We start from the raw sequence: 21,752 nt of genomic DNA, 5'->3' as shown, positions 1-21,752 counted from the left end.
ACATGTGTTAATTGCTTTAAATCGATTCTTGCACGATGAAAATGAATATCTGAATCAAATAGCATTGGGGTGAAAATACAAACAATACATTGCTTACGTCATGATCACGTAGTAGTCAATTTTTTATAGACTGTGTGAAATTCAAAAGCAGCCCCCAGAAATGGATTGATCACAAACATTCGTCACTATCGAGACTCCAGAGATTTGCATAAATGTATACTTTATTATCTACAGACACTAATAACGACTGTGTGTTTCCATAAATATGACAATTGTAGTCATCAATGGTGAAACAAAACACTGCCCAAACTCTCAAACAATTTCGTCATAATTATGAGCACATTGACGTAAATTATGAATCATTTGCGTGACGATAACTAAAACGGCTCAATGGAGAAGAAAATCGATGTTGGGAATGTTTTGATCAATCTCATAAACTAAAATATTATCCAATACCAAAATCTAATATTACATCTTGTATTATAGAATGTAGCAAAATGTGAGACATGAGAATGCTATATATCTTACGACACCTTAATTAATTTACAAAACGGAAAGGAAATTTTAAGATATCGCAGGACTTTGATAGTTGCTTGAGTGTGAAAATATATATTGTAAATAATGAGTGTAATTATACTATGTCGTTTTCAATAATTACTGTACCTTACCATATTTAACTATGTATGATGGGGAAATTAAATTGCTGTAAATTGCCTAAAAATGACGGCTCGCTGCTATGATAATGGCACGTTCGTAATGATTTGGCACGTTCGGATGCGTGCTGCTAATATGCAGGTACGTGACCCGGGCATTTCAGTCACCCGTGATGTCTCGCATCAATCAACCATAACTTGTGAAGAAAAACTTCCGTGGAATCGGTTTATAAAAAATTATTCTGGAATATTCAAAAAGAGATTAAAAAATTTGGCAGTGTTGAGGTATTCGCGTCCAGGCATGTAGAATTCGAAGAAAACTACTGGGCACGCAAGATCATGCTATCATACCGAATTTCGTCCATTGCACATGGTATATCTTATCAAAAGAATACTTTGGGACAAAAACTCATTTCAAGTATTTGATTTGGTACTCCCGCAGTGTTCGTACCAGGTTAGGGTTAGGCCATAATTTTGTTCTGATTTTCTTTATTTTAGTTCGATTACGAGTTCGGTACTGTCTATTTTAGCCAAGTGAATATACCCCCTGCACATAGGCTTCCATCCTTTTACACAACTTGCTGTAATGTAGGCGAACAAAATTATTTACCTCCATATTGGTACATACACTTCTGGAGCGCCTTTGATCTTACATTAATAAACACCAAACACCGCTAGATGTTGATAATACTACATCACGTTACTGTTGTGAGGATCACAACGCAACAACCTCAAACACGTCTGTACCTAGAATCCATGGTGCAAACATTTTAATCGAATACTCCGTTTATTCCAGGTATATTTTATTTGTGCTATGTTATTTAGAATAATTTCCAAATAAAGGACAAAAGAGTCGTTTTAGTCTATAATAAGAAGGCTGGAAGTCGGTGTATTGTGAAAGATTAATTTACGGTTACATCATGCCATTCTCCTTCAAATGGAGATCCATTGTGCTGCAGGCATTCCACGTCTTGTCGAGCTGTTTCGTACAGTCTCTCTAATTCGTCAGAGGTTGCGTTGTCCCAGTTCATTTGAATAAAATTTGCTGGGTAATTACCTAGACTGATGTGCTCTGGAACGCCCTTCAATCTAAAAAAAAAAGGTTGGGCGTTTTCACGTATTTAAAACATTTATGCCATTAATAATTTTCATCGGGGCATAATTTTTTACTCATCACACACTGGACAAATTTTCAGATACATTATCGAAATATAAACGCGATGTCAAATTTATACTTCATTTAGAAAAATATTAATTCGTTAATATCCGGCCGATAGTTTGATCATAATTTGGTTATAAATGGCTAAAGCGTAAATAAAAAGACGCAGGAACCTACCTTCCAAGACGTTCAGCCAAACCGAAAGTACTCGAAACATAACAGTAGATTAAAAGAATATTAAAACAGAACATATTGGAAGTAGCATCAATAAAAAATAAAATAAAAAATTTGAATAGTTCTCTTACTGAAGCAACTATAGAAAAGAAATATCTTACAAGTTTTCTAACAGGAAAAACTTTGCCAGAGACCGTGTTGACGTTGAACTTTTGCAGACCTCTAGCGACGTAAGCGGAAAATAATGAAGATAACTGACGCACATTTCATCCAATAATCCTAATCCACTAAACGTGACATTCGCTTTATTTGACGTGTCATAAGAACAATATGTTACCAAAGAGTCGCCCTATTGGTGGAAAATATAAAATATGAATAAAATACAATTACATCACACGGGGATAAACAGATTTTGTAAGCCAGGAAAATTATGTTGAAAAGCACAGAGCCTTATAACTGTGCAAGTCATGCGGCTTGCAAGAACACATGTTCCTCGACAAATTGATTAATATGTTTATATTTATATATCATATGAAAAACATACAGATAGACCATTTCACGGAGAAACGACTTTTATTAAAATCAGGCCGTGTTTCATTCCAATGCCAAGCCGAGAATATTGTTATGTAAATAATATATTTGAATAAGACTCTCAAGATGAAATATATAAATTGGATATGTAACGAACTACAGCACCATTTATACTCACACAAAAATGAGAGAAACTCTGCATGGTGTATCCATTGTGGGGTATAAACCAGGCTGTGGAGTCGAAGTTTGGGAAGTTTTCATTGGAGTCGAATTCAAAATTTTGAAATACTTATTTGTTCTACTTGCCTCGTTAAGCTACTTACAGACATAACTTTGATTGAAGGATAAACATATCTTATTTCTTCAAAGAAAGTTGAATAATGATCGTCTCTGTTTATTTCTGACAGTCGTTTGCCATTCCTGACATGTGATACCCATACTTTTCTACCGGCCAAATGTGTATGTAATTGCGATGCAAAGATATTTATCCCACCTTGTGATATTCCCTGATAATTTCAAAGATACTGTTATTTATCAATGACAAAGCATTGGTTAACATGAATTAAAAATATATTCATATACCTCAGAAGTGCATTGCTGAGGACATATCCCCGACAGAGTAAAATCTTTGCGACCAGGGGGTATCGCAAGGTTGTCGTTATATGTTACTCCAACTTCGAGGATTCCCGAATCATATTCTCTCAAGTTTTTTGTGTAGAAAAATTTGATCCCAGAATTATCAACGACGCCTTTTATTCTTGCAGGGTTGTTGTAGTGAACTTCTAATCTGACGAATCTTGATTGTCTAGGTTCTCCTAAAGGTATCCCTGCTTCTTTCGGATACCATATGATCTGTAATTCCGTTGCGAATTCAGTATTATTTTAGCAAAAATCAATCCAGAACAAAACATAGAAAAGGGTAAGTGCAAAAGTTTCATCCTAATTATTTTGACGAGAAACACTATCTGAACAACACTATTTATATTGGCATTATCTATTATGGCATACCAGTATAATCGTTGTTACATAAAACACACATCCATTTTTGATACATATATATATTTATCAAAAATAAAATTATTAAACATCTTTCTATTGACATACATCAGCTCCTTTGGCCCAAGCTGCCATCACGTGGTCGCACCTTTTGACATCATCAGGTATGTTGATAGCTGTAGAAGGTCCGCTGTATTCCGTAACATTTCCATCTTTAGCATCACAAGAAAAAACCTGAAGTAAAAAAGTAGTACAAGCATAATTTTTCACCAGACATAAAACTTCGTCCCAGCATGCACTGATGGCTATTTTGTCTGGGCTCAATTGCAGGTGCAGCGTTGTAACGTAATATATTCATATATTGAACTTACCATGATATGATGAATTAAATTGATACTATCTTCAGGAATATCTCCACCAAACCCAATTCCATGAACTTTCTCTGTTATTGAATCTGGCAACATATGAATTGACCACCAATAGGTTGTCTCCTCAGCGGGTATAGTTAGGTTTGATTGTAAAATGCTGAAATTGAGTATTTCTCCGTCATCTTTGTTACGAAAGTAGGAGCCTGGAATTTGTGGTTTCAGAAGCTGGGCTTCGACAAATTTCGATTTCATTTTGCGTGCATTGATTTTGTAGGCCAACTTAAGTAAAAATTCCAAAAGGTCGGGTAAAATTTCGTTGTCTGCTGGTGGACCTGTGCCGTCACCTGAAAGCAATTGTAAATTAGTTCACGAGTATATCTCATTTAAATAGTCTGAATCACGGTAAAATATGTTTATATTGAGATTCATAAAGCAATCTTGTTTCCGAATGAATGAAATTGCAGTTACCAAACCGCTGCTTGGTTTTACCTCGCGCAATGACTTCTAGTTGGGCAAAAACAAATTGCCTGGCGCTATTCTGGCTGTCAACGCAGGTAGTCACAGTAACCGACAAGTGCGCAGGTAGACGTTCATTTCACACTTTTACATTAGCAATGTCATAAGATAACGTCGCATACGTCAAATCTCATTCGTTTGCGTAGACATGAAATATAAAAAATAATTTCAAAACACACTTCACGTTGGCCGTTTTATCTTGTTACACAGCTAACCTGTACTTGATTCAATTAAACAAATTAAATGTGTTGTTCCATTATCCAGCTGGTAGTCGTGTTCGTCAAATGTCTGGAAATATCTCCAGAAGTCTATAGTAATTAGGTCTGCAGTGACATCATATTCGGTTAAAAAATAGTCTTGTGCATTATCCTCGTGAATCAAGCCATTGTTATCAGACCACGAATCCTGCGTTTAAAAATATGCAAATGTAAGTAAGCTATTTTTCAAACAAAATTATAAGCTGTGAACGTAGAATTACCTGAATCGAAACTCCGTCCTCTGTATACTTTATCATAACAAAATCAGCATTTGTGACTGCGCCCCCATCGGACATTCCAAACCCAACCAAACGCTCGGAGTTTTGATCAAATATATTTCCACTCAATTGCAAAGAAAAATTAATCTTCTCATGCAAATAGTCAAGATCCCAAAATAATGTAACCGACAAATCACCTAAAATTAGACCTAGAATTAGCTTCACGATAAATGCTGTACCAGACCTGTCAATAACTACTTTTTTTGAAGCATTTTAACAAGCTATAAGTCAACGTTCGCGCAAAAATGAAACCACGCTGCGACTTGCAGTTTGCTAAATCAATCAATCATTTACTCGTCGTCACAAAAAACAACCAGTGCACAAAAAATTGGTACAGGAAATAAATATAATAACAAGAGAGCTATGCTCAAATATATGGACACGTAGCGCCACCCAATGGCAATAATTTTGATGACGTCATAGCGAAAAAAAAAGTAATAGCCTTCTGGAGAAAAATTTTATCTTCAACCACTGAAAATTTCAAAGCAATTGGTCCAGTATTCGAAGAGAAAAGCGACTTTTTAAAAACGTGTCAAAGAACAAGAACAACAACAAGAACAACAAGAACAACAACAACATAATATTGAAACGATCGTTATGTCCACTACGTGTCCAATAATGTTAGTTGTGCACAGGAGTCGCGAGGGACCTTGTTAGGTCTTCAAGCAGCAACACCTAAAGCGCTGTTATTGGTTCAGTGTAAAAAATAACTACATTTGCTACAAACATTGACTATGCAATAGTCGTTATGGTGAACATATTTTGACTTTTCAATTATTGAAAAACTTCGCATCAAACGCAACTTTACTAAAATCATATATTAGAATAAAAAAAGAAAAACAACTCGAGGATAAATTTACAAAAAGACATATCTGGATAAATGTATACAAGTCACATGGAAAACAAAACTGCGCAGCGCACATAAGTAATTTCATATACTGGCATATGAGATGATCTACGTATTTTTTCGAAAATGCTTCGATTCTAGCAGCAAATTGGAACAACCAAATTGCCTCTATATGTATATATCAATAGATTTGCACTACATATCATGATATGTCAAGTTTCACCAGATTAAGGACTTACTTTGTCTGTACAGCAAGACTTCATATTGTCCTTTTGTAGCTCCAGACTCAACAATATTTGCAAAAATACAAAAAAGAAATATTGAAAATATTTTACAAGCTTCCGGGTTTAAAAAATTAGACATATTTCAAAACTTTCAATCTGCATAGAATATATATTGTGCACACGAATAAGAGAAAGTGAACAGGAGTTATATATGATACACACTGAATATCCTATATTAGTTGGTAAATACGTAGATTTATGGTAACTAATATCCAGTTTGAGGTATCAACCTTGAACATTTTTGAGTAACCAGAACAGAACAGGCACAATTTGTCGGTTTGTACTGAAATATAAATATTAGCATTTCTGATGCGTCTGTCTTATTCTGCAATTTACAGATACTTGGTATTATTTTATACCTGTAAATTTCGATACAAATTAGATAAATAGGTGTAAATAAATAACTGTGTCACAGACACTTCTTCGTCGTTTACCAGATGGTCAGAGTGAATGGTACAAATAACGTCAAACAGCACTTAATTTCTTATGATAGGCTATCTATTTTTAGCATCACTCGCTGCAATGGTTCATAAAGAAGAAAAACATATCTAATTAGTCACAGTACCTGCGACAAATCATGGCAAGTCATTGGAATGTTTTCCCTATCTGACAAAACTAAATTTGGTCCTGCCGATATTTGCCTCTATGTAGGCCTAATAACCATTGAGGCTAGAAAGTACCCCCGTCCCTTGGCGTTATGCCAAAATACTGGTGAAATTCACATTATATTTATTTCCTTCTAGATTGAATTATCATTCAATTTTGCTCCGATTATATGAAATGATCTTCAAACTGCAATGCTAATAAAGTTAAAGCCAACTCTTTCTGATATATACCGTATTTCCCGGCTAATAAGTCTACCTGGCAAATAAGACGATGTCTAATTTCACTTTTCAGCACTTGAAAAGAGGGTTTTTCCATATAGCCGCCCAATATTACGGGGTAAAAAACTTGCTTCTCTGGTGTTCAGCTAAACACTATTATGCGCTAATCATTTCATATGGTTAGAACCAGATCATGTTTATTTGGTAGAATCATACTCCCAGAATAAACTATTCTTAAATATAAAGCGGTAATTTTGAGTTAAGAAGCGGCAATCATTTTGAATAACATATAATTTTATATGTTACACAGAATTAATAATTCATCAACAATAAAGCGGTAATTTTAGGTTAGAAAGCGGCAATGATTTTGAACAACCTATTAACCCGAACTTTGAAATAACCTCTGAATTAAGGTGTGATAAGGAGTACACTGACCGTTCATTGATTTGTTAACAGCTGTGTTTCATGTCTGTGTCGTTTCCCGTCGAATCTGCAAAACAGAAGGGTCATAAATCACTTTATTTCGGTGGCCGTGTTTCTTATTAAAGTACCGATAACGGCGGGCGTGAATAGGCAGCCAGTTATGACTACAAGGGAGTTTTAAAAAAGAATATGACAAATAACAGCTGACAGTACAAAGTCAATTAAATATTATAATTGGAGACCCCTTGGCGTCATCGAGTAGGCTACATAATAAAAAATATCAAACTAAATATAAGGTTTACATGAATCATGTTTTAAGCTTACCTGTCCAATAAGACGACCCCCCAAAATTGGGTCTAGAAAAGCGACTTATTAGCCGGGAAATACGGTATATGAAATTTGGAAAACACTAAAAAATAGCCAAAATTTGCTTCTCTTCTATTAGCTCCGAATAGTTTCCGGTACAGACGGTGCAGCGTTAGTTCTAAAAATATTCTCTACGTTTCTACGATATTAAAAAAAAACAATCAATAAATATTTGAGTGCCTCTTCTTCCCAGACTGCTAAAATGCTACTGTTAATCCACATTTTTTCCACCTGTGACGATTTCAATAATCCCGGTAAGTCACATGGTCTTTTTACTGAAAAACAGTACGACAATGTTTTAATTAACAATGTATCCTACATGCGCATTGATGTATGGAGGTCAAGTGAATTGTTTCGAATATTTTAATGAGTCGTTTTGTTATTACTCGTGTTTAAATATGAACTGATATTCGTAAGAAGAAGAGATTCTGATTTTGGAAGCAGTATTCTTCTACCAACTAACCCTCGGGCTAGTGAACCTGGTATTCCTTTGCCTGGCGTATAAGGCCATTCGAGCAAAAAATACGTCACTTTTATTCTTAGCACCTTTACCATTCAGGCTTTTATTTGTTGAACTGCTTCGCCATTGATTTAGCTTGATCATGTAAAAGAATTTGTAATATGGTGGAATACATACTGGTATTCCTCGGTAAGTTTCCACGATTCGTGGTTGGACGCATTGTCACGGTTTGTTTTTACTACTGTGTGTAAATAAGTCAGAAGACCCAAAATTCCGGATTAGCTATTCATTGAAAACGGCAACTCAAAACTTTAAATAGCAGGCCTCCACCCAACGGTCGAATAAAAGCAAGAGATCATCTATGAAGATATGTTTTCCCGAGCACGAGTAATTGGGTCGTCGGAATCCTATAATACAAATTCGGTTCCATTACATTTGAACCCACGTACATTTGAACCCATGACAATTGCACCTGTATGCTATTGCACCTATAGAATTTTTTTTTGTTTCACGGATAGTTAAACCCATACTAACCCTAACCCATGGGTTTTAGCACCCGCATATAGATTGAACCCGTGGATATACGCATGGGTTCAAATGTACATGGGTTCAAATGTACGGTCACCTACAAATTCGGATGTTGACACAGCATCGAATAAGGGGTCAGCATAATGGTATATATATATATAAACATAAATATCAGTGGCGGCGCGTGGTCATTTTGACAACCGGGGCAAGCTACTGCGGGACCAAGTCACCCCCATCTACGGGGACAAGATGAGCGCTGTAAATTCTCCCATCATTTTATGAGTATAAAAACCATTCCATCGGTAACAACCAATCGGCAAAACCGACAATTTTTAACGATAAGAAAGTGTCTTTGAAACCGGTCCAAGTCAAGGGATTAATAAATATAGACATGGTTTATTTTGAAACCCCTTTCAAAAGGAAAGGCAATATTTACCCAGATAAATACAATGACATATTAATAGAAACTTCGGGAAAGCAGACAAAACCTAAAATAAGGTTTAAAACGTTACTATGAAGAAAGGAAAGTTAATGCAAAGATAAGGACATGCGTCGCTCACTCATAGATATATATGCTGCTAGACTTCTACTGCTTGAACATATATGCAACACGCCGCGGTTTCTTGGAAGCAAAATGCTCAATAACGCGCTGATTAAAGTCATGCATCCCAAAAATAACGTCTCTGTGAATGGATAAAACAGCCAAGGAATTTAATCTATCTTGCTTCATTGTGTTTCTGAGATACGTTTTAATACGCTTCAGCGTGCTGAATGTTCGCTCTGCGTCGGCGGAAGAAATAGGCGTCGTCAAAATGATGTCCAGAAATTTTGCAGACGCCGCAAAGGTAGTTACTAGAGTGTTATCTATGAAGAACCCATAGAGCGCGCAAATTGATGTGATGTTCAAAAAAGTTTGATTGGTGTTTATACATCGCAATTCATTTTCCAATTTACCCACGTTTATCATGGGGTAAAATTTGGAGACAGTAGCCAACAAATGGATGGGAAATTGACGTGCAAATTTTGAAAAATTTTTGGGGTTCATCAAAGAGAACGCGGCAAGGTGTTCAGTGCGCAGACGATCGCCTATTGGATTCACCAGAATGTCACAGCATTCCTTTGCAGACAAAATCAAACGCTGCGTTGTTTGCCCGCGGCGTAAAGAAGCACTCCATGTGTCGTCGTATTTTATTGTTTCCCGGATACGAGATACAGCATCGCAGAAGTCTGAAATACACGAATGCACAGACGCTCCATCCATTAGCCTTGACTGCAATGCGCCGTATAATACATCCACGTGATAGAATATTGTGGAGAAAAAAGCGAGAAAAAATGAAAACTCACCATCTTCTAGCAGACGCTTTAGACCTGCCGCCTCCCTCACAGAGCGTTCGTCCCAAACCGGAGAGCTCTGAATGCCATTGAAACACTCAATGAGCTCAGACCTAATTTCGGACACGCCCTGCACCACGCGTGATTGGAAGTTACAATGTGTTGGTGCACAAGCTGGGAGACGGCGGCTACATATCTGGCGAAGGAGGTCAGAGCGCTTCGGCGAAACGGAAAAAAATGAAGAAAACCCCGAAACATTTGCAAAAAATATACGGACGAGAGGGGTATCAAGACACATATTTTTAATAACGAGGTTAAATTGGTGTGCATAACAATGTAAAAAATGCGCATGAGGAAAATCTTCTTTTATATAAACTTGAACACCATGTTTCGACACACTCATGACTGCCGCGCCGTCATAAGTTTGAGCTATCAATTTTGACTTCGCGTTGTAAGGCTGTAACCCTTCTTTCAGTACAGCCGATATCCCGCAAGCCGTGCGATCAACGATTGGTACAAAGCTGTGAAATCTCTCGGTAGGTTTACCATCTTTCACAAACCGAAAAATCACAGCCAGTTGGGAAACGCACGTGATGTCAGTTGTCTCGTCAGACTGAATCGAAAGGAACTGGCAATTCTCAATTTCCAGAGCCAAATGTTGTAAATAAATTTTATACATTGAGTCGAGCAAATCATTTTGGATATCCTTAGATGTCCCTTTCGAAACAGTTGCGGCGTCCTTCATCCAACTGTGCTGCAATATTAACATTTCCGAATGTTCGGTATTTTACTGCATTGTCCAGATGCTCCATAGAAGATTGATGATCCCTGGCACGCTCGGAAAGATGTTTAAGATCTCTAAAACTAAATTTACACCAACGTGAGTCACGGGCGGTAGCAAAAAGTGGGCAATTAAAACAAAAAAGTGCATTTTGGTCCTCGCTGTAACACAACCATTCGTGTTTTTTATACCAAGTTTCTGCGCAGAATGTACGCCGACGCTTTCCTCCGTCATGGGATTGTTCCAGTGAACAATTTTTTGGTTGATAAGGCCCAAGACGTTGTACCTCTAATTTTTGTTCCAGCGGCAGCTGCGAAAACGGAGTGCGAAGTAGTGCATCAACCTTATTCATTATGAGGTCTAAGGCTAAGAAATGCGAAGCCGGAAAGAAGTGAGGAGCTCAAAAGGAATGTGGAAAATCGAAAGCAAATGGACTAAAGGTCTCTAACTGATTCAAATAGCGAAACAAGTGACAAAAACGAAGCCGAGGAAACTATCAACTCTTCAAGCAACCAACGAACGAGAAGGAATGCGTGAATATGTCAACACGTTGTTGTAAGAAACGTCGGCATTGTGTCGTCATAATTTCGGGGCTAGCCTCGATCGGCCCCGATGATTTAGTAAAAGAAACAGAAAACAAACGAGACAAACGCGGCGAGTGGAAGATAAAAGAGAGAATACGATATACAATGAGCAACCGGGGCAAAATCGGCGTCGCCCCGTCGACGTTCGGCGAATGCTTTGCGAGCGAAAAATGAACCATGTCGGGAGAATATGGCTAGTGTAGACAGTCTGTGCAACCGATATTGAGGTATTTTTCGAATATTTTTTTATTATACCGAAAAAACCACCGGGGCATTGCCCCGGTTGGCCCTATTGACGCGCCGCCACTGATAAATATATATACAACAAAAACACGGACACTACCGTCCGTGACAGTATGGATTGCGTTTTATACGGGATAAAAATGTATATTTTTTATAAGAAATAGTGAATCGGGAAAACCGTAATTTATTCGATCTAAGTAGTTATGGAGAAAAACATATTCTACAGCAGGGTGGTTCAAGGTTGCGGGGTTGGCGGGCCGCAAAATCTTTTGAGGATGTCTCGCGGGCCGCAGTCGGAGAAAACCCAAAAATGATTAAAACATCGCGAGTTTACTCATTTTAAATATACTTAAGATTGAGAATGTAATTTTTTTACTTGTAGCGTGAGTAGGCCTGGTGCTATTGTCAAAGTACAGCCAAGTCCGTTCAAGTTGGGATTCCGGACCAGGTAAAAAAAATGGATCGCGCGGCGCTAAGTCAGCTCTGCGGTTAGCCACTGCTGTAACACGATCAACGCTTGAAAATAGAAGAGTGTTTTTACTGTTGCCACCCAGTCTATACCAAGAATTGTTTCGCTTTTTATTAATTATGTTTTTGTTGTGTATATGTTTTCTGGTGGACAAAACAAGTAAACTCTCTCTCACAAAACATCTCTCAAAATGAGGAGTTACATAACGCTAGCTAAAGGTACGAAGTTGAGATAAAACAGCGCGACTCATCTTATCGGCTTGGTTCTGTCTGCACAAGACAATTCATTCTCCTTGTACCGATCACGGAACGTCATTACTTATCGATCTCGATCGGTAAGTATGTTGATAGGTATTTGTTTGTCTGTTAGACACTTTCATATGTTACGCCAGTGCGCTTCAACCGGGTATACGGTATAGTGTATACCGGACCATAAGTTGGGTATACAACTGATAAAGGGTATACGAAGGGTGTACAGCTTCTTCCTTTTAGTGTTCAGCTTTTTAGTGTTTTCAACCACACGTCGGAAGAAATTTCATCCTCTTCTACTTTTTAGTGTTTTCAACCACTCGTCGGAAGAAATTTGTTCCACTTATTTTTTTTAGTGTTCAGCTTTTTAGTGTTTTCAACCACCCGTCGGAAGGAATTTCATCCACTTAGAACTTCTTTTTGGTGTTCAGCCTTTTCAACCACCTCAGTATTGGTCGGAAAAACTTTCATCCACTTCTTCCTTTTAGTGTTCAGCTTTTCAGTGACTTCAACCACCCGTCGGAAGAAATTTCACCCACTTCTTCTTTTTAGTGTTCAGCATTTTAGGGTTGTAACCACCACATTATTCGCCAGAAGAAATTTCATCCACTTCTTCTTTTTAGTGTTCGGTTTTTTAGTGTTTTCAACCACCTCATTATTCGTCAGAAGAAATTTCATCCACTTCTTCTTTTTAGTGTTCAGCTTTTTAATGTTTCCAACCACCTCATTATTCGTCAGAAGAAATTTCATCCACTTATTCTATTTAGTGTTCGGCTTTTTAGTGTTTTCAACCACCTCATTATTCGTCGGAAGAAATTTCATCCACTCCTTCTTTTTAGGTTTCAGCTTTTTAATGTTTCCAACCACCTCATTATTCGTCGGAAGAAATGTCATCCACTTCTTCTTTTTAGTGTTCAGCTTTTTAGTGTTTTATTTCAACCACCTCACTACACGTCGGAAGAAATTTCATCCACTTCTTCCTTTTAGTGTTCAGCCTTTTAGTGTTTTTTTTTAATTTTTCATCTTTGGGAACACTCCAACTTCCGGAAATCATATAGAAGGATCAACATATTGTTCAAATATCAGAATGTAGGGCGAACCACGTTATCAAGGTTATGCAGATCATCGAAATAAAACGTAGCTTTTTTAGGACACTTTTTGTGAACCTGAAATGGAAAGTGATATTACCCTATCTATATCGTGAATGGATGGGCGGTGTGGCGCTGAGCGTTATCGGTACCGGTACTGCGTTAGTTATGAATGGCGCGGCGGTGTGGCTCAACGGGCTAAGCGTTACTGCAGTACTGCGTTAGGAATACCGGTACCGGTACTGCACTCCTCGCGTGGGGTGCAATCTACTTGCAAACAAAATAGTGAACTGAATAGCGGCCGTGCATGTGATGAGTGAGACAACATGTACGGTAGGTACCATACAGACGGAAACGACCAAAAAAAATATTTCTCAATGAAAATGTGCAAACTTATGCTGATGTTTCATGCATGAAAATAAAAGAAAAACTATCGATTGCTATAAAATCGGCCATAACATCCACACAAAAATGTAAACGTGCATTGTCAATTATCAAATATCACAATCAGAACTTTTTGTACACTCAGTCGAGCAGTCCAAGCTTAAATTCGCTGTGGGTCGCCATACAGCCGGTGTGGCTCATCGTGCTAAGCATTAGGAATACGCTCGCACATCTAATTACTCTGTGTGGGTTCGCAGGTTCGAATCCCATGTGGGGATGATTATGTGCGAGAGGATTGCTGGACTCCTCGCCGAAATAGAGTGGTTCACATAACCGCTGGTCGGTTACGGTTCCTCCATCATCAACTCCATGCTTCCCAAAACAAATAACTATCTAATTCCATACCTGACATGGAATGGTAACCGGACGAGATGCTGTGGTTCGCCATAGGCCTATGGTTAAGTCGTCTTATTGACTTTCCTCTCACCGGGGATAAATATGTAAATCTTATCCATATGAGCAAACTGCCTTTCCCTTCTCCTGGAATGAAAATGACAACTTATCTGAATAAATTTGAATGTTGGTATTTGATTGTGCGAACTCATAAAGATTGTTTTCTACCTATTTCTGAAATGCATCTGTTTTCAATTTTTTTTTAAGGTGTATATTGGCTGACATTTTCAAACAATAAGTATTTCGGAATTTTGGGATCCTTCACTGCATTTGGAATACAGAAATAAAGCACTGTGATGACATCTTTGCTCCAACTCATTTCAGCACTACAAAAATGTGCAAGAGTAGCTGTGGAGGATATTATTATCAAAGCAACTGGACTTGCAAGTAGCAATTACCCTAGAACTGTCTTAGCTTCACCTGAAGGATTTATGTTTGATAATAACACTCAAGAAATGGAAGATCCTTTATCCTGGGATGGTATTTTATTAGCAGGTGGTTTGGGTGGATGCCCTAAACATAAGCCTAGTTATGAAAGACGCAAAAAAGAAAAGCGAGATCTTAGAAGATGGAGTAAATACATTAGATCTCGTCATATGATTATATCATGTGACAGTTGCGGAGGGTATCATAAGAAATATCATTTGTGTGAATCTTGCTATGACCAGACTCGATATGAAACTCATCTTGTTCGAAAAAAACTCAACGAGAGTGGATTGGACTTGAGCGAAGAAACTGTCGTTCAATATAAAGATGAAAAAGGGCGATTTAATTTTGAAGAAAACAAACAAGTTTTGACTATTGATCGTAATAGGCCAATGGGTTGGTTCAGTCAGGGTTTGTGGGGAAAGTGATAATGTACTATTGAATGAAAAAACAAGAGAGCTATGCTCAAATATATGGACACGTAGCGCCACCCAATGGCAATAATTTTGATGACTTCATAGCGAAAAAAAAAAGCAATAGCTTTCTGGAGAAAATTTTTATCTTTAACCACTGAAAATTTCAAAGCAATTGGTCCAGTATTCGAAGAGAAAATTTTTTTTTATAGATAATGACGAAAGAAAATAACAATAACAACAAAATTTTGAAACGATCGTTATGGCCACTAAACGTGTCCAATAACCTCAAAGTGCCATCATCTTGAATATGAACTAAAATAACAGTTGTACTGTATAAATTTAGGACGAATATTTAGTACCTGTAAGCCTTGATAGCGTTAGGCATTTGCTATTTATATGTTCTTTTGTTGTACTGGCATGACCTTGTCCAATATATATTCATCAAATTTCTTTAGCGATGTTCCCATGAGAAAACTTACAATAGTATAGGTTTTTTATTGTACTTGGATTTGTTTATCTAGGTTGTTTAAGAATTTTCAGTGGACAATCATATCTTTTATCTGTTTATAGAATACTTGAAATTCAAATAGGATATTTATTGGGGGAATGCATTATAAATGGATATATATATATTCATGAAGGCAGGTTTTGAAAATTCATATGAGATCGTTCATTGAATTAATCCTTATAAACACGAATTTATGTCAAACGTTGTACGATATTCAAACTGTTCTGGGCATCCCTGACTAGGAATATTTGATTTCCTCACACAAGTAATAAATAATTTTATGAAACCAAATTCATTTTTCAGTGCTACTATAATGTATGTTCTTCCATACTATGATGTGAGTGCCGTGAGATCTGCCTCAAGCTGTGCTATAGCGCGAGGGTTACTTGGGGCAGAGGGTTAATTTCTCCATCAAGACACCCTAACCCTCACGCTATTACTCACTTGAGGTCTTTGGTAGCACTCACTTTTTTCTTTTTTTAGTCAACTGATCCTCGGACAATTTGTGCTAACCTATTTTGACTTTTCTTTTTCATTTCTATAGAGTTAGTAGTATTTACTTCTATAGTACTTCTTCAATCATCCATTCAAACAATGTGAACTATGTTTAATATGATAACACTGCGGCATAAATGATGATTTTTCGTGTTTCTCATCTTGGAAAACGATGTTGTAATATCGGCAGACTTCAGTTTGCATCTCTCAGCATTTTACACCCAACTTCAAAATGTACTTCAATATCTCAAACCTCAACTCTCAATAAAACACTCATTAGATTCCACTATGATAAAACATTTGAGACAAAGAACTTGAAATCTGATAGAGTTAAAAAGATAGACACAAGTACTGTTATCTTCCCAACAGTAAATGATGTCATTTCGAAACCTTTAAAGAATGAACATATTTCTGTGTTACAAGATTCAACCTGGGTAAAGATAGACACAAAATGGCACCAGTATCCCAAGATATATATGTCTCTTTCAAAATGGTATTTAACATGTAAGTGTTCTTCGTATACTTTAGTAATTTGAACATTCAGTTCAGCAATTGCCTGGGGTAGCCTATGCATTTACTCTCATGATCATTTAATCAAAGGGTATAGGAAAATTTTAATATTGTTTAGAGAATAGTTAATGTTCCAGATAGATAGCTTGAATATAGATTTGAGGAGGGTTTTGGAGTTGAAATCATTTGTGAGTTCGGCTCCAGGAAAATCATATTTTGATAATAAAAACCATGGTGTTTGCAATCTTGCTTCATTATACTGTTAAAGCACTAAAATGGATGCTAAGTTTTAATTTGAAATTTTGACTTTGAAATGAAAGACTGCAATTTGGTACCGACAGAATTCCGACCGCTGTGCAAACATCCACGTACAGAATTTGAAGAGGACATACTTATGCAATGGTTACCTGCTTTTTTGTTAATAAAAATAACACACTGACTCTGTTTTTAGTGTTTGTTGTCATGACTGCTGATGCAGGATACTGTCTTGCTCCCGTCACTTTTGATCATCATTTATTTTTCTTTGCCACTATGGGTACGCTACTTTGCTCATGTGCAGCGAATACCTTCAATCAAGTACGTTTCATTCACCTCTGTTGCTTCTTTATGTTATTTTTTTATATATTTATAATCTGTAATTGTTGAAGTTTGCCAAAGTATAATGCATTTTGTGGCTTGCATAATAAAGTGTCATTTTGGCATGTTTGCATACTTCACACTTAAGGATGAATTAATTGCATAGGACATACTTATCTAAAAACACATTCCTCAGATACTACTTGTGCATTTCCTTATTAGCAGTAAATCCTACACAATATGGCGTAGTAATTAATATCAATACAATATCTATATATCAACTGTGGAAGAACCCCGGCTCGCATGCCCCTCGCGGGAGTTTTTATGCGGCTCTTCTCGCTAACATAATTATTATTCAAATTTAACTAAGAGAAAACCGTAGAACCGTAGTGTTTTTTTTAAAATTAGAGCGTTAGAAGAAGTTTTCATCAATGATTGAGACAAATTTTGTTTTAATATGAAAATTGCTGCAGTGTGGAATTTTAAATTTAAATCAGTCAAGCGACAAATCTTACATCACAATGGTTAAATGTTTGTTGCTGCGTTGGCGATGATGCAACTTGATTGCGATTAAGCTCAGTTACAGTGCGATATTATTTATTGTTTTCATGTGTAAATTTCTTTTCTGTTAACGATATTCTAATAATATAAATTTCAAAAATTATGCGGCTCTTGTACTCAAAAATTGTGCTCACCCCTTCTATATGTAAGTTTTATAACTTTGATTTGGTGCAGCTTCAAACGGTATTCCGAGTTATATTATTATTTTTTCTAGATTGCAGAAGTGCCATATGATGCACAAATGGACAGAACAAAGAATCGTCCTCTAGTTCGCAATGTTATATCTCCTCTCCATGCAACTATATTTGGGATTTCATCTGCTATAGCTGGAGTGTCTTGCTTATATTATGGTATGACATAGTATTCATTTTAGCTTGGCTATAGTTTAGCTATATACGGCAATATGCAATTTAACATAACTGATGAGTGACTATTCCGTTTGTTTTCAGGTGTCAATGGTCTTACAGCAGCGCTTGGTCTTTCTAATATTATATTGTATGCTGCAATATACACTCCATTAAAAAGAAGACATTGGTTGAATACTTGGGCCGGATCTATTGTTGGTGCAATTCCTCCTATTATGGGATGGACAGCTGCAACAGGGTCTTTAGATCCAGGTAATAGGAATTTTAATTTTCAATTTGTTACTATTTAGAAAAGCTACATTTGAAAAATGTGCATTATCCCAAAATAGTATCCAATAAATTTTAGTGTTTTCTTGTCTAGAACCTTGTTTGGAGTCATGATATAACCAGTGGTGGGATTCAATTTTAGGGAATGGTTCTCTTTTAAACTCACAAACAACAGACTACTCCTTTCGGAAAATCAGGCCGAACTTACAGCCCTACAGCTACCTATATGTCATATTTACTAATGTATGTCCCTATGTGAGCTGCTTTTATATGACATGCTTTTCATAAATCTCATAGTACATAACTTTCAAAATGCTAAATATAACACTAATCGCCAGATCAAGAACAATTTTGGGCGCTCCAGAAGTGTGTGTACCAATATTGAGCTGACTGATTTTGTTCTCCTACTTTACAAGTTGTATAAAGGAACTGAATCCTTTGGAATGAAATTATGGCCTAACTCTGACCTGGTACACACACTACGGGAGTACCCAGTTTTGTGCGAACCCCCTGAATCCCTCCACCTGGTATGACCACAATAAAATATTTATATTGCACTTTTGAATTTGGAGCAGAAAATTCTGGAATATGATATAATTACTATTCCGATGGAAATGAGGACATGTATTGGTTGACAAATAAAAAACTGGCATTTTTATTTTAACAGGTGCTTTTATTCTGGCTGGAATTCTGTACTGTTGGCAATTTCCACATTTCTTCGCATTGGCTTGGAGGAGAAAGGGAGACTATGCCAGAGGATCCTATCATATGTTACCCCTTTCTCACCCTGAAGCCACTAAAGCAGTAGTTTTGGGTCACTCTCTTGCACTTTGTGGGTTATCTCTTGCCGCACCATTCACCGGAGTTACTTCATGGGCATTTGTTGCAATGGCAGCTCCTTTCAATGCCTGGTTGATGAAGGAATCTATTCAATTTTACAGGTAAACATTTAAAAAGAATTGTAAAATTTTTGTGTCCCTCAATTTCAGTTACAATTGTATTTTCAAATCTTGTTCAACAGGAAAGGGAACAGTAACAGTGCTTCAAAACTCTACAAATGTAGTTTGTATTATTTACTTGCCGTCTCACTGGGACTCGTAATTGACAGAAAAGTTATATCTAGATTAAAGAAGAAAAATGTTGGAGAATTAAGTTGAAATCAATGATGCTCATTTTAGAATTGCATTACAGACATCAAATGTTTTCATTCTTTAAATTAAGTTCCGATGTGTGCTTTGTCTTATTCTCACCTGAGCAAATATATTTGCTTCCGTGTTTTGAGTTGACTTGTTTGACTATAACATGGGTTCTGGTTAGAATATATGCAGAATTAGGGGTACTTCGGTAGTGTTGTGTACCAGGTTAGGCCATAATTATTTTCAGATTTTTCTAGTTTCAGTTCTATTAAGAGTTCGGGAACTGTCTATGTTAGCCAAGTGAATATACCCATTGCCCATAAGCTTCTGTCCTTCTACACAACATGATTCAAGTAAAGTGGGCGAACGCAATTCTGGAGCGTCAAATCAGGTTATTGTACTCTGTATAGGAAGCATATTTTGTTTCAAATGAGGGTTCGTCCACTGGTCTGGGGTTAGGCTCATCCAGAAACTCAACGGTATTAATTGATTTGGTAGAAGCCTCCAACAATGCATTATGGCAAGAGATGTAGGGACCAAACTGATAACCCTAACAAGGTTTAATAATAATTTGAAAGATTTTTACCCAAATTGTGTATTAAATGTTTCATGACACAATTGTTAATCTTGTAAATCAGCAAGAAGTCTAGTTGCTATTTGCAACGCCTTGCAAGAGGCCGCCGAAGCCATGCGCTCAATTAGAGTTAAAATTTTCTTCCCTGCCTAACCACAACTTTAATAGCAGTGTTGGGTTGCTAAAGTGACTTTAAAGTACTGCCATTTGAGCAAAATCAACGGACTCTACTAATTCTTGGATGAGGATGATTCAACATGTCGTTTAGTGCTGTATTAGAAAATGGTTACAGACATAAGCTGAGAGAATGCTAAGAAATAGTTAACATTGGTTCAGTTCACAATGGAATGTTTCATGTCTCGTTGTCAACATGACTCAAGTGTGTATGGATGCTTGCACTGGAAACATCAGCAATGTGGGTTTCTAACACTAAAATTTGACAGGACTTGACTATATTGAAAAATTTATGGGAGATTTGCTTACTATTGACCCATTGGGAGACCCAACACTAATAACACATTATCTGGAACAGTTGATAAACATTTTTTATTCTTAACAACAACAGATAAACATCATAAAATGCATATTCAAGTCTTGCTTTTCAGCAGCAAAGCAATCTCAAACTTGAGATATGCTTTTAAACTCTGATCGTCAACCTCATCATCGATAGCTTTCAATACTTCTTGCCTGCCAGCGTTAACACCTCCATAATACTCCAACAACTCTTCTGCATACTTTATCCAAACACAATTCGCACATCCTGTCATGCAACAAACACCCCCTATTTCAGGTCGTTTTTTGTTTTTTTTAGAATCATTCGAAGGCGGCTCTGTTGAGACAGAATATGAATTAGTCATTGATTGGAATATTGCCCTTCTCCTCATGGCGATGGGCAATGCTCGTCGACCGAACATTCGAGTTGCAATCATTGCTTTATCAAAGTGTAGTAAGATGAAAATAGTTCTTCACCTTTTTCAATATGTCTAGTAGTAACAAGGACCACTGTTCTCATTTCACGACGCCCACAAAGGCTTTGATAAAACACATTAGGAATGAACTTTTTCAGTTCTAAAGAAAGTCATCAGGAAAATCAAACTCTTGGTAACAAACATTTGCTGGATTAGCACTTGTTTGGTTATTCACAATTTGTCCAATATTAAATGAACTTTTGTACGGATTAAGCCAGGTTATATCAGCTGTCAAATATGGTCCAACTCTGTCTCTTCCTGCGCAAGACTTGAAAATCAATTTAGAGATTCCTTTGTTATTTCCGTCAATCAAAATACTATCAGAGCACCTAAAAATGAAAGGGTTGGCAATCGACTGAAAAAATATCGACTCATATGGAAGATAAATAGTTCCTGGGTAGAAAGAAACCACGGTTCCTTTTTTAATAGCTCCACGTCTCACAAATACTCCTCTCCCAGCTCCAGTGAGTGTACTTTTTCGCACTTCCAAGGAAAATCCACGAGATCTAACCAGTTTCTCTTCACTTCGCTCGAGATTTTTAAATGCTTTTGTCACTTGCTGTAAAACTTCAGCATCTGATATAATTTTATCGGAGTAGGTGTTCGTTACTCTTGCTGAAGGCAGTGATTTGTTTTTCAATTTAATCCAAGGTACAAATCTATACTTATATGAATTCCATTTTTTGATAATACTTTTCATATCA

The 21,752-nt window shown here is 36.9% G+C and overlaps 4 protein-coding genes across 6 annotated transcripts; 2 read left to right on the top strand and 2 right to left on the bottom strand.

Moving 5' to 3' along the window:
• Window positions 1–1,435: 1,435 nt before the first annotated feature.
• LOC120342663 (dopamine beta-hydroxylase-like) lies at window positions 1,436–7,814 on the bottom strand. The gene is made up of 10 exons (XM_078112115.1): window positions 7,635–7,814; window positions 6,019–7,377; window positions 4,876–5,069; window positions 4,613–4,802; window positions 3,885–4,225; window positions 3,622–3,747; window positions 3,100–3,369; window positions 2,841–3,023; window positions 2,148–2,335; window positions 1,436–1,742 (listed from the first exon to the last, which is right to left on the bottom strand). Exons 2-10 carry the CDS (start codon window positions 6,140–6,142, stop codon window positions 1,556–1,558), a joined length of 1,803 nt encoding a protein of 600 aa, XP_077968241.1. The 5' UTR covers window positions 6,143–7,377; window positions 7,635–7,814; the 3' UTR covers window positions 1,436–1,555.
• A 4,121-nt stretch (window positions 7,815–11,935) lies between these two features.
• Window positions 11,936–16,141, top strand: LOC120342890 (large ribosomal subunit protein bL32m-like). Of its 3 annotated transcripts, none has more exons than XM_078112111.1 (2): window positions 11,936–12,052; window positions 14,454–16,141. In XM_078112111.1, the coding sequence occupies exon 2, from the start codon at window positions 14,543–14,545 to the stop codon at window positions 15,098–15,100; it is 558 nt and encodes a 185-aa protein (XP_077968237.1). In that variant the 5' UTR covers window positions 11,936–12,052; window positions 14,454–14,542; the 3' UTR covers window positions 15,101–16,141. The 3 variants fall into 3 exon arrangements, with proteins under 3 accessions (XP_077968237.1, XP_077968233.1, XP_039267865.2); XM_078112107.1 differs by lacking the exon at window positions 11,936–12,052 and adding an exon at window positions 12,151–12,407; XM_039411931.2 differs by lacking the exon at window positions 11,936–12,052 and adding an exon at window positions 13,609–13,742.
• LOC120342797 (protoheme IX farnesyltransferase, mitochondrial-like) lies at window positions 16,104–19,651 on the top strand. Its single transcript, XM_039411781.2, has 6 exons — window positions 16,104–16,595; window positions 17,053–17,177; window positions 17,953–18,088; window positions 18,188–18,355; window positions 19,038–19,311; window positions 19,392–19,651. Exons 1-6 carry the CDS (start codon window positions 16,229–16,231, stop codon window positions 19,525–19,527), a joined length of 1,206 nt encoding a protein of 401 aa, XP_039267715.2. The 5' UTR covers window positions 16,104–16,228; the 3' UTR covers window positions 19,528–19,651.
• Window positions 19,652–20,860: 1,209 nt separating this feature from the next.
• LOC120342874 (SET domain-containing protein 9-like) lies at window positions 20,861–21,748 on the bottom strand. The gene is given in 2 exon segments (XM_039411907.2): window positions 20,861–21,154; window positions 21,157–21,748. Coding segments are annotated over 2 exon segments (741 nt in total). The 3' UTR covers window positions 20,861–21,005.
• Between the last annotated feature and the right edge of the window lie 4 nt (window positions 21,749–21,752).

The sequence above is a fragment of the Styela clava genome, chromosome 1 (assembly GCF_964204865.1).
Source record: "Styela clava chromosome 1, kaStyClav1.hap1.2, whole genome shotgun sequence".
Taxonomy (NCBI): domain Eukaryota; kingdom Metazoa; phylum Chordata; class Ascidiacea; order Stolidobranchia; family Styelidae; genus Styela; species Styela clava.
Note: the sequence above shows the minus strand (reverse complement) of the source record. Positions and strands in the feature narration are given on the sequence as shown.

Excerpts from the sequence above, each read along its gene's own strand:
- LOC120342663 (XM_078112115.1), bottom strand. The coding sequence starts at position 6,142 with ATGTCTAATTTTTTAAACCCGGAAGCTTGTAAAATATTTTCAATATTT. Across the intron at positions 4,226-4,612 it reads TTTAATTGAATCAAGTACAG|GTGACGGCACAGGTCCACCA; the intron begins GTTAGCTGTGTA and ends AATTGCTTTCAG. Across the intron at positions 2,336-2,840 it reads CTTCAATCAAAGTTATGTCT|GGCGACTCTTTGGTAACATA; the intron begins GTAAGTAGCTTA and ends TTCCACCAATAG.
- LOC120342890 (XM_078112111.1), top strand. The coding sequence starts at position 14,543 with ATGACATCTTTGCTCCAACTCATTTCAGCACTACAAAAATGTGCAAGA.
- LOC120342797 (XM_039411781.2), top strand. The coding sequence starts at position 16,229 with ATGATGATTTTTCGTGTTTCTCATCTTGGAAAACGATGTTGTAATATC. Across the intron at positions 18,089-18,187 it reads AGTGTCTTGCTTATATTATG|GTGTCAATGGTCTTACAGCA; the intron begins GTATGACATAGT and ends GTTTGTTTTCAG. Across the intron at positions 18,356-19,037 it reads AACAGGGTCTTTAGATCCAG|GTGCTTTTATTCTGGCTGGA; the intron begins GTAATAGGAATT and ends TTATTTTAACAG.